This window comes from Akebia trifoliata, chromosome 1 (genome assembly GCF_017979445.1).
Source record: "Akebia trifoliata isolate Shusen 1 chromosome 1, ASM1797944v1, whole genome shotgun sequence".
Classification (NCBI taxonomy): Eukaryota; Viridiplantae; Streptophyta; class Magnoliopsida; order Ranunculales; family Lardizabalaceae; genus Akebia; species Akebia trifoliata.
The window spans coordinates 30,102,013-30,114,621 of NC_141375.1; the positions used below are offsets into that span (position 1 = coordinate 30,102,013).

The following is a 12,609-nucleotide window of genomic DNA, read 5'->3' on the forward strand; positions in this document are numbered from 1 at the left end:
GGAGTCCTTAAATTTTTTCCTTAAGATATAAAGCAAAAAAATCTATGGTCATCTACACATTGCAATGTCAGTGCAGTACCAAGCACAACATCAAAGGAAGGCATTTTCCTTATTTATTTTATAGTCGTGCTGGTGTAACATTGAAATGTACATCAATTCTCACATTGTTGATGTGGAGGTGCACATTAAACATATATGCTTTTCCCTTGTATCTCGATGAAAAGCATCAATAGTTTCATACATATATCCCCGTGAGCGATGTGAGAATTGATGTAAATTTTAATGTTAGTTCAACATTTTCCATTATTTTTTAAGATTGTATAGTGCTGAAGTGACCTCAAGATTGAATCTCATATCGCACATCTTGACATACCAATGCATTTTCACTTATATCTCAAGGAAAGAGTTTATGTTTTCCGTACACTTTCACGTCGTATCCAATGTGAGGTCCAATCTTGAGGTTATTTATGACCCTGTGGCCGGGTAATCCTTAATCTAACCTGATCCATTTCATTATGTATGGGTCAGGTAAAAGCCTGCCAGACCCATATCCTAAATAATCATTTGAGCTAAGGTCATTGTCAACCTAGGTACAACTCAAGACAAAAGTCAAAGTAAGAGAGGAAAAATTACTTAAAAGGCCCTGATAAAGAGATTTCTTTCTAAATAATCTCTAAATTTTGGACAATCTCTTAATAACCCATTTAATAAATTTTTCCTCTCTTAATAATCCCTAGACCTCATCTCACGTGAATTAATAATGTCTTTGAAATATCTCAATTACCTTTTTATCATCTACTTCATATCATTAGGTTTTCCAATGACAATTGTTGATCATTTCTAACTATCTTTGATCATAAATGATGAATAAAAAATGATATTCTCTTACTTTTGAATATTTGAACACATTTTTTTAAATTTTAATATTTCATTAATTAAGAAAAATGAACGAACAAAGTTGAGATTCAAATTTTTATTTTTATTTTTTATGATTAAGTTATCATTTGTATGCATTTTAAGTCGAATTCAACATTTAATTATTATCAAGTTTGACAATATTTTTATAAGAAAAAAACTATCAAATTCCACAATAATTAAATGGTGAATTAAAGAATTAAAAAGTGTTGAAGTCGACATTACGTAGTGAGTTTGACATTAAATAATTAAATGTTGAACTAGACAATAAAAATGGTGAACTCGACGCTATAATGTGAATTAGATTTTTTTTCCTTTGTTTTTTCAATTTTGATACTTAATAAATTTTCTTGAAATACACAAAATGCATAAATCATAATTACAAATAAAAAATTTCAATGTAATCATTATAAATTTTAAAATTTAAAATTTAAATTTTATTTTTTAATAAAATATTGAAATAAAAAAAATCTTCTAAATGCTCGAAAGTAAGAGAATATCATTTTTTACTCATTATTCATGATTGAAGATTGTTAAAAATAATTAATATGATAAAAAATAATCACAATCATAGTTGAAAAATCTAAATACGTAAAAAAAAATGAGAAAATAATAATTTGAATATTTTAAAGACATTATACATGTGAGATGAGGTGACCAGGTAAGAAAAGAAAAATTTAGTAAATAGACTATTATGAGATCACCGATTACTTAGAACAAAATCTCTCTTTCGGGTCTTTTTAAGTAGTTTTTTTATAAAAAAAAGTAATAAAAAGGACAAAGGAGTACCAACTCCCACAACTAAAGAAGACAAAAATTTACCAACCATGCAGGTCGGAATATCTTAATAAAAGTTGTACCCCTACCTCCAATCTGCCTACCACTAACCCTAACTCATGAATGTAAATCACAATGGCTTTCTCGAAAATAGATACCCTTTTAATGGGCATCTTAGTATCTTCATCCCGCTACGTTAAATGCTCCTCCTTTTCACGAGTCCAGGAGTTCATGTTCAAGGAGGAGAGAGAGAGGAGATGGGAGACGAGGTCCCATTCTTTGCTTGTCAACTTCGAACTTTCTTTTCTTCTCTGTTTGATTTTCTGTCTTTTATTGCTGTTTCCTTATCATGCCGACATCTCTCTCTTCATCTCTATAAGGTTTGAATCTCTTCTTTTCTCCCATTTAATGGTGAGAACCGGAGAAGTGCAAGGTCTCAGTCTTATCTTCTCCTCTGCATTTTTATGGCGATCTAGAGTACCTGTTGAAACCATAGAGCTTTAACTCTGAAAGTAACAATGGCGCAGAACACACCAAGCTCACTTTATATACCTCCTTTGTTCGCCACTTTCACTGTTGCCTATGTCGCAATAGCGATTCTACTCACTTCGCCTTTCGTTCTCGCTTCAACCGATCCATCCGACGGTAATTTCTTCAACGAAAGATCAGTTTTTTTAGTTCTCTCTAGGTCCAATTGATTATATTAATTGTGTTCGATCCGAAAGATTGATGACATTTCTTAGTTAAAGTCTCAAAGTTTTGGTTCAGATTTCAGTGAGAGTTTTCAGTTTAGGTCAACTTTGTATATCTAGACCTTGAGCATCAAATTTACTCTTTTGATCCTTTTATGTGATTTAGCTGTTTTTTTTGTTGGTTTGTAGTTCAAGCTCTACAGGTTATATATAGCTCATTAAACAGTCCTCCTCAACTAACGGGATGGAAATCGAGTGGCGGGGATCCATGTGGCGAATCATGGAAGGGGATTACTTGTGAGGGATCCGTCGTCGTTTCGATGTATTTTACATATTTTTGGAAGAATTTCATTTTATTTGAATCTAATCGTTTACATTTTTTTATATCTTTAATACATAATTTTTTTCTATTTGAAATTTGATTCTGCTTCTGCAACAGCAAGGTTCCTGGGTTGGGACTCAGTGGGACCATGGGATACTTGATGGCGAACCTCTTGTGGTTGAGAACACTGTAAACAAGCTCACATTCTATTTGCTTTCATGTGTTCAGCAAATCGAGATTATAAATTTTTCACAAATTTGATTGTTCTTCGTTATTTTTCTTTTCTACTTGTTAGGGATTTAAGCGACAACAACATTCACGATTCAATTACGTATCAATTACCACCGAACCTTACAAGCTTGTATGTTTAATCTCTTTAATTGTTATTTAATTTGCTTATGAGCTGTTCATCGTAAAACTGCAAATGATTCTCCATTTTACAATGCAGAAATCTTGCAAGCAACAACTTAAGTGGGGATCTTCCTTATTCAATTTCTAACATGGTTTCGCTCAATTATTTGTAAGTGGCTTATCTTGAGTGCTATTGAAGAATTGTACACTTGGATTGATTTTGTAGATCCTACTAAATGGTTTAACTTTAAATCCTTGATTGTAGGAATGTTAGTCACAACTCTCTTTCCCAGTCGATTGGAGATGTTTTCAAGAATCTTGTGCATCTTTTGACCTTGTAAGATCTTATGATTGAACACTTAGTCTTTCTTTTCTTTTGGTTTTGTTATTCCAATTTAATTCATTGATTCTGAAACATGCTGATTATAACCTTGGACTACAAAATCACATTACTGAATGACTCTTAGGTCAAGTTCTGCCCTATATATCTTAGCTGATCGACATAACCTAATGATTGTGGTGGCTCCTTTCTAAGTTAGACTGATGGTATTACAATTGACATGCTCAATGTGATACTATTCAAGTATGGCATTCTGGTCTTTGGGGAAAATATTGGGTTTGTGTCTCCTTCTAGTTAGAAAGGAAAATCTGCATGAATTTCCCAAAATTTTCCCCAATCAGTGTTAAATTTCAACATATTTCCATGAAATATACCGAAATATTTTCATTTCCACAAGGTTTGACATGAAACTAAGCAATAGTTTCTTTTTGTTAATATTCCAACCGGCACAAAGTATTTTGGTGAATATCAAGTTTTGGCCCAAATAATCAAATTTTAGGTGAAAATATTTTGATGAGTAGTAAACTTCAAAATGAAAATATTCTATTTGAACGAAATATTCAACAATAAATAATAATAAAATTATAAATTACTTATAATAATAATGTTTACTAATAAAATATGTGCACATAATATTCATTTATATGTATAAATGATTATGATTATTCAAATATCTATATCTTCTCATGTTGATGTATTTAAGTATGTTCATATAAGCATGCACACGATCATCCATATTTTAATTAGTTAGATGCATAATTTATTTATTTATGCATATTCAAAAATAGAAAATATAATAACACATAAATGAAGTACTCAATAGTTTCTCCATTTAAGCAAATATTTTACTGAGTATGTACTATGTAGTTAATGCGACATTATTATTTTCATATCCATGTAGAGTACTATTGTTTTCCATCATCGTGCTCTCAAATACTTGTGCATATAGATAGCGGAACATTGTTGATCTTCATTTCCGTACTCCATATGGTTGTTTATTGTATTTTGATGACTCAATGATGCTTTTTAACGCCTACTTTATCATTTTCCGTAGTTTAATTATAAATTTCCTTAATATTTTCATCACTTCCACAACATTTCCATCATTGACAAAAAAATGTATTAATTTCCAAGCTAACCGAAACAGATACCAAAATTGAAATTTAATATTTGTTCCTAATCAAACAATTTATTTTCCATTTTGTTTATGTTATAGATAGATCACCAAACTCATTTGACTGCAATAGTCTCAGAAGAAAATAAAGGACGCATAACATAGTCATTAGAGAAAATAAATATTGGTCAGGTGAGACATTTCCCACACCAACGGTCCTAGAATGATTCAGATGTGAAGGATTAACTTCTGCATTATTACTAGTGATTAATGTTTTGATAAATCACCACCATAATAGGAAAAAAAAAACAACTCTACACATTGTAGAAGTCAAGGAATTGTGTCCCAAACACCATTAAATGTATACTATTATTACCGATCTACACAAATCAGCTTCGACTAGCCCTCAAAAGGCATCAACTAACCTAATAAAGGTTGTTTACATTTAAAAAGTAGTACTTTCTTCTCAAAATACCCTGAGAGTGAACACATAGTCAGAAACCCGAGAGGAAATCATAACAATATTCAAATTTACTGGACTAACATGATCTTATGTTTGCTCTAGTCAGTCGTACGGCTTGCTGATGTCAACAGTTGTCAAAATCTCTCTCAGTCCTTGGTGTGATTTGCGTATTCTAATACCAAGTGGAAACTTTAAGAAGAATTTAGGGTTTTAATAAATGTGTTTGGTGTAGACTTATGGTTTTAAAAGAGATAAACTAGAAGAAGATGAAGAAAAAGAGAGAAGGAGAAGAACCGGGCACTGAAATATTGATGGACCATAGTTTCCCTTACATGACTCAATAAAGATTAGTAAGTAAATAAGCAAAACGAAAATGTATAAAAGGACATAAAGAAGTAATGAAAATATGATATTGTCCTTACAATATTCATGTTACCATTCACAACGAGATCATAGCATTGGGGTTTTGGGCGTATTCTGTATTGTGTATTGTGTGTCTGTTTTTTTTTTTTTTTGGTGTGGTTTTTTCAACTAATCAGAATGGTTCATTATTAGATCACGGCATTTGATTCTCCAAATACATTTGTGTGTTTGTGTTGTTTTGGGGGGGGGGGGGGGGGGGTCGTCTTCTCGTCCTGTTCTCCTCTCTTTTTTAGGTAATAGATCTTATATTTATATAAAAAATAGAAATGTAGAAAAATGAAACAGTTTCTGAAGGTTCAGTTGGTCCTCTACCAACTCTTTTGGTGTACCTACGGTTGGGTGAAAATGAAGTATCCTTAATAAGGGGTACCATACAAGGAGTAAGAAACTCAGTTGTCCTGTACATTGAAGCACGTACTTATACATAGCTCTACACGGTTAAGACAGATTTAACTACAGGGAATACTTTATCCAATACACATAAATCAACTTGGAAAAAATCAGTTATTCACTTGTTCCAAGATCGGTTGGCTTTAGGGCATTTGATTGGTGATACATTTCTTTAAGAAAAATTATTTAACAATATGAGGAAACAAATCATTTGGAGGCCATGAATATGAGATACATATACACATATTTCTGACATTAAAAAAAGGCTTTATACCCTAATCCGAAAGTATGGGAAGCTTTGCTGGAGCAATTCTTTTAAAATAGCCATATATACTCCCTGGTAAAGATTACTTGTTTGCGAAGGTGCATGAAAAAGAGCCTCATCATTGTGTGACTGCTCATCTAGTTTTCAGAGCTCTTGAATATTATGTGTGGCATTTGATATTTTTTCTTGAAAGCAGGGATCTGTCTTTCAACAACTTCTCTGGAGATCTCCCATATTCCATTAGCTACTTGTCAAACCTTTCTAGCCTGTGAGTATGTTTTGTTTGTAATATATTTTTAGTGAATTTCTTGCATTCTTGTGTGTGCTGTGTTTGTAAGTATTCACAATTTATTAATTTCTGGCAGCTATTTGCAAAACAATCAATTAACAGGTTCAGTTAATGCTCTTGCTGATCTGCCTTTAACTGATCTGTAAGTTCCTTCATTTTTGTCAAAGTTTTAGTTTCCACCTCTTTATGTCAACTTGACATCCTAAATTTCCACAGAAATATTGCACAAAACCATTTCAATGGCTGGATTCCGCAGGAGTTCCATTCAATCCCAAACCTTAAGTAAGCTGTAAACATGGCACTATCAAGTATTCCTTATTTTTTTTTGTCTACATATATTCAGCTTGTACATTTTTCTTTACTTAATGGTACCATACAACAGATATGATGGAAATTCATTTGACAATGGACCTGCTCCTCCTCCGCCTCCATATGTCTCACCTCCTCTTGGTACATCCCATAATAATCATACTGGACCACATACAAACACTACCCAGGGAGGTTCAAGTTCTGATCGTCAAAATAAAAAAGGGTTGGCAGTAGTCCCTATAATAGGCGTAGTTCTCGGTTCAATATTGGTGATGCTGTGTGCAATGCTTGCTTTTGTTTTTTGCCTTCGAAAGTTTTCAAAGGATAAACATAAGAAGGGAAGTAGCTCAAGACGTTCTTTAGGAGCTCTTTCGGTTGGTGACGAAAAAGGTAGTTTTACTCAATTCAGTTTGTCATAATCTTAATTTTCTTCTTGTATATTCCCTTGTTTTTTTATCTTACATTCTGAAGGGGTAGGTTTTTTTTTTACTGTTAATTCAATTACAAACACATTTGACATTTTTCCCTGCTAAAATTAGTTTGAGATCCCACATACTAGAAATATGATTATGTGAAATATCATTAACTTAATGAACATAAATGTGTGTGTGTGTGTGTGTGTGTGTGAAGTGTCAGGACATGTTAACATGCATATACATTTCAAGTTGACATGGCCAAAATACTTGTATCTGCTATGTCATTGCTGCACAGTTTGACATATTTGTTGTCCACGATCTCATCGTCAAGGAATCCTAGCCTCCTAAGGTAGTTGCCCCACCAATTCACTAGTTTGCCCATCTAGTTGTTTTGCCACAACAGAACATTGAGCACATCAAGAAAAAAAGAAAAGAACGACTAATTGGAGGTTCTTAACTTTCTGATCAGGAGCTTAAACTTGGATTCTAGGAAAATAAGACTAATGTTCGGGAAACAATTTCAAACAAATGGTTGTTAGAAGAGTCCAAATGTTCATTTTTAGGTTATGCCCCTCAAGAGATGGCTCATCGAGTGAACAATTTAGAGGATGAACCTCCAGTCATGCCACAGTATAGTTGGCAGGTTCATTGAAGATGATAAACCTCAACAAATTATATATTTTGAACAACGAATTTCAACCTCTCAGTCTCAGATATAAATTATATTTAGTTTATTGATTCATAAATATCGGTACCTGCATTTTTATATATTGATAAGCGTGTTATTAATGAGGTTAGCAACTCGGTGATGGCGGGTATTGAACCCAGGTCTATTACATTCTTGTTATAATTGCCTCGTATTCTACAGATTAATGTGGGAACTATTTTGGTTGCACCTTCTGATGGGCAGGGGCCGATTATATGTGATTCAATCCATGCCCTGATTTGAAAGCCAACCTGACCGAATAGGGGTATTTTAGACATTTCTTATTTGGGCTCTCTTGGGGTAGGGGATTGGGGTTTAAAATAGAGAAAAAGTTTTAGCCTGTTTACAGTGTGGTGGCTAGAGATCCTTTGGGCTGTAATGTTTCTCAAGAATATAGTGATTGGATTCAAATCTCAACTGTGGAGTAGGCACACTGTCAAAGCATGTAAATTCTGTGTGTCCTGTGCTATCTTTGTTTTCTTTGTTGCACCATTTTTTTGTTTTGTTTCTTGCTAAACCCATAGATTTTACCAGGCTAGTTTTCACCTTCATAATTACCTTGCACATCATTATGCCCCTAAATTGTACAATTTATTTATGAATTTGTGATTCATGGATGACAAAGGTTCCCATTTCAAGTATCCTGGCATTTTACATATGATTCTACCGTTTTTTGTAGTTGTCAACTCAGAGATGCAAGAGCAAAGGATCAAAAGTATTGCTTCCGTAACAGATCTAAGGCCCCCACCTGCAGAAAAAATGATGGATGAGAGGGTATATGGGAAAAACGGTTCAGGAAGGAGACCAAAAACCCCCATAACTGCTTCTTCCTACACTATTGCTTCACTTCAAACGGCAACAAACAGCTTTAGTCAGGAATCTCTTGTTGGTGAAGGTTCGCTTGGTCGTGTTTACCGAGCAGAGTATCCTAATGGAAAGGTGATAAAGATTTTCATTCCTTGATGTTCTTGGACTGAGCCCGATAAAATCACCATTTTCTTCAAAACATGTATTCCATTCCTGGAATAAATTGCAGGCAAACCTCTTTAACAGAAAAGGAATATGACAAACAATATTTGACGATAAAGAGATCAGCTCCATTTCCATTAAACCATTTTTCATTGTTATGGAAAGGGATGTGCTATGGCCAAGGATGTTCTTGCTAAGGCCAACAAAGTAAAATGAATTCCAGCTTTTTCAGCCATTAAAAATCACTGCAATGCAATTAATACCCTTGGCCATAGTAGGTCCTTCATCCTTCATGGAAACAGGTTGAAAATGTTCCCGTAAACATCATTTCTTACTATATTTTACCATCCTCTAAAATCGGTTGAAGAATAGTTTCTCGGAAACTGGTTTCCAATTGGAAGGCAAGTTTCTGTGAAACTCAAAGGAACATTTTTTTTTGGGTTTCTTGGGGAGGCAAACACGGGAAGGATGATAACACTTGAAAAGAAACATTTAAAATTTTCTTCTCATGCTTTCTAACACTTCCCCGGTCTCTCACCTGTGTTTGCTATTTTTTTTTCTAGAACAGTTGATTATGTTTCTTCTATATCAATGTTTTTGAAGTTGCCAAGTTGATGTGTTGGCATACATTTTAACCAAGATGATATACATGGGAGCTAAATACTATGAATTGGTTTTCTAGCTTCCCTTACTGGAAATGTAAACAATGGTTTCTATAGCTCTAATCTCAATCAAGTTGGTTCTCCTGGAATGCTTATTGCGTGAGTTTATTTAATATGCCAACTTGGGGATTGGTGTTTGTGCCATTTCACAACTGGACAGAGCTCTAATCTTCAGATTGGGCATGACCTGTTGGATTCAGATTACCAACCAAAAAAGAATTCAGGAAGGTGTCTGTTGCTGTTTCCATGCTTCCCTGTCCACCTCATTCTTTCTTGCTTCTTCATGGTTTTAGATCCATCTAATCTAGTGGTCAGATTTGTGAGATATAAGATAAGCTAGGTTACTTATTCAGTTTCTCTTTACTTTGTCCATATAGTGTTCTTTATCCTGGATTATCATCATTATGTATGTATATATAACTGTAATAAATAACTGGTCAGTGTCGTGTTATCTACAGATTCTGGCTGTTAAGAAGATCGACAGTGCAGCACTTTCATTACAGGAGGACGATAATTTTCTTGAAGCTGTTTCAAATATTTCACGCTTGCGGCACCCAAATATTGTTACACTGGTAGGTTATTGTGCTGAGCATGGGCAGCGCCTCCTGGTTTACGAGTATATTGAAGGTGGAACTCTGCACGACATGTTGCATTTTTCTGAAGATAGTAGCATGAAGCTAACATGGAATGCTCGTGTTCGGGTAGCACTTGGCACTGCTAGGGCTCTAGAGTAAGTTTGTTATGGTGTGCATAATGCCTAATTTGATTTTTGCTCTGATAATTCCTGTGTAAAGGTTGGCTCTCTCTGTTCAGGTATTTGCATGAAGTGTGCTTGCCTTCTGTTGTACATAGAAACTTCAAGTCGGCAAACATTTTACTTGATGAGGAGCTTAACCCCCACTTGTCAGACTGTGGACTAGCTGCACTAACACCAAGCACTGAACGGCAGGTAAATGTGCCTTCATGCCACCATGTTGATTTGGTTGACTCGCATGTACTCATCACTGAATAGGTGTGAAGTGTGATATGAGATCGCATCCGCTGAGCGATCCTAAATTTCTGACCAAATTCATAGATGGTTATGAGGTAAATTGTTAGGTGGAAAATCAAAATACCAGAGGTTTAGGATCACTCTAATGATATGAATTTTTTTATATAGCCTGCTGAATTTGTGTTCCCAGCAAATGATATATTTGGGTTCTAGTAGACAAGTACGGCTCTAGACAATTAACTAGAGGACATGGTTTTAAATCTTGTCCAACATGATTTGCCCGAGTCATCTCGGTATTGTTAAGCAACGAGATGGATATGCACTGTGTCTCAGCTTTCACACCATCTCGTGAGATAAACAAGATGACTTGGACGAGCCGAGACAGTAAAACTTGGCCGAGTCAACTGGGATTTTGTAGATTTTGATTAAATAAATTCATTTTTTTAGATTTTAAATATTTATTATATAAATAAAACATGATTTTATGACTAAACATCTTCTAATCTATCTTATTATATTAAAAATTATAATTTACATACATGTAAATAAATTATTGTAAACCTAATCAAGTGGTTTGTCTCGTTCATGGACAAGATGTCAAAACGAGTTTTGAAATCATGACAGAGAACATAATTTGGTCAGCAGACCCCAAAATTTGGGATAAGTCTTTGGTGATGATGATGATGAGACAAGTTTTGTTTATATTACCCAGGACTTCCCCATATAGTTTTTGCTGTATTCATTACTCTTTGTGCTCCAATTCGTGATTGACAGGTTTCGACTCAGATGGTTGGTTCATTTGGTTATAGTGCTCCCGAATTTGCCATGTCTGGAATTTACACTGTAAAGAGTGATGTGTACAGCTTTGGAGTTGTGATGTTAGAGATGTTAACGGGTCGGAAACCACTGGACAGGTTAGCCCATCATTGCCTTATAATCTCAATCTCTTGTTTGCATTGATTTAATCCTTCTGTGTCTTAATGTTACTTTCTCTGTCTGTTTCTCTTTTATTCCCACCTCCCTCCAGTTCAAGGATAAGATCAGAACAGTCCCTCGTCCGATGGGCTACTCCCCAGCTTCATGATATTGATTCCTTAGCTAAAATGGTAGATCCCACACTAAATGGAATGTACCCTGCAAAGTCTCTTTCTCGTTTTGCTGACATCATTGCCCTATGCGTTCAGGTATATATTTTGCCAATGCTTATAAAGAATTTTTTTGTTTTTCAGCACCTTAAATCTGAAAATTTGTTATTGATTTTCTTTAAATGAGATTCCATCCATCTTCTTGTACTACTTATTTCTACTATTTGTACATGAGCATATATGCTCCAGCTGTTTCTGGTAGACATACATGATGTGGCAAGTGTTACATTACATATTTTGAACAATGGCAGTTCAATTTAGTATTGAAGGTTTAGTCCATCACCCTACTATGTAAGGCCTACGTAAAAGTTCATCTTATTATTTGTGTGGTTAAGTCTTATATTTACGACTAGAGTTCTTGAGATACTTCTCATATACTAAAATTAAAATGTCTAATCTGATTGTGTTGATGGGTTTATGTAGCCGGAGCCAGAGTTTCGGCCTCCTATGTCAGAAGTTGTGCAAGCATTGGTCCGATTAATGCAAAGGGCAAGCATAGTTAAAAGGCGTGGAAGCGATGATTCTGGGTACTTTTACAGGGTTCCGGATCATGAAGCGGTCGACATATCGCTGTAAGGTCTCTGAGCTCTATGGTGGGGTCTTCATACTTACGCCATTTGCAATTTTGTGTAAGAGAATGCAAAATAAGGACATGAGAGGAGGAGGATTGAAGATCAGATCTGGATCATTGTAGTTATTATGTTCCATAACAACATCTGTGACAAGCTTCCATAGAAAAGTGTACGTAACTATGTATGTATTTACAGAGGAAGGAAGGATAATGCTGAAGTAACATTAAAATGACATTCTGATGTGGTGAGGCACATATAACCATAGATGCTTTGAACTTGTATCAAGATGAAAAGCATCCAATGCCAGATCAGAACGTCAGAATCGATGTAATATTTCAATGTTACTCCAGCACGACTCTTATAGGGTACGCATTCCAGTAGTGAAAATTTTGTTCCTAACTCCTAATCTCGAACGGGTTGGTGTGTGTCAGGTTCGATATAAGAGGAGACCCATCAAATGGTAATGCTTTGGGTTTGGTGGGGCCCACACCATCTCGT

General features: G+C 34.7%; 1 protein-coding gene across 2 annotated transcripts; it reads left to right on the forward strand.

Moving 5' to 3' along the window:
• The first annotated feature begins 1,911 nt into the window (after window positions 1-1,911).
• On the forward strand, window positions 1,912-12,517 carry LOC147411625 (protein STRUBBELIG-RECEPTOR FAMILY 8-like). Of its 2 annotated transcripts, XM_086450465.1 has the most exons (17): window positions 1,923-2,072; window positions 2,169-2,337; window positions 2,574-2,706; window positions 2,824-2,895; window positions 3,002-3,067; window positions 3,155-3,226; window positions 3,323-3,394; window positions 6,249-6,320; window positions 6,418-6,483; window positions 6,558-6,623; window positions 6,724-7,040; window positions 8,452-8,711; window positions 9,862-10,133; window positions 10,217-10,352; window positions 11,169-11,308; window positions 11,422-11,578; window positions 11,963-12,517. In XM_086450465.1, exons 2-17 carry the CDS (start codon window positions 2,211-2,213, stop codon window positions 12,113-12,115), a joined length of 2,181 nt encoding a protein of 726 aa, XP_086306591.1. In that variant the 5' UTR covers window positions 1,923-2,072; window positions 2,169-2,210; the 3' UTR covers window positions 12,116-12,517. The 2 variants fall into 2 exon arrangements, with proteins under 2 accessions (XP_086306583.1, XP_086306591.1); XM_086450457.1 differs by having other exon boundaries at window positions 1,912-2,337.
• Window positions 12,518-12,609: the final 92 nt, after the last annotated feature.

Coding starts and splice junctions, on each gene's coding strand:
- LOC147411625 (XM_086450457.1), top strand. CDS start 2,211: ATGGCGCAGAACACACCAAGCTCACTTTATATACCTCCTTTGTTCGCC. Junction 2,896..3,001: donor CTCTTGTGGTTGAGAACACT/GTAAACAAGCTC, acceptor TCTACTTGTTAG/GGATTTAAGCGACAACAACA. Junction 10,353..11,168: donor CACCAAGCACTGAACGGCAG/GTAAATGTGCCT, acceptor CGTGATTGACAG/GTTTCGACTCAGATGGTTGG.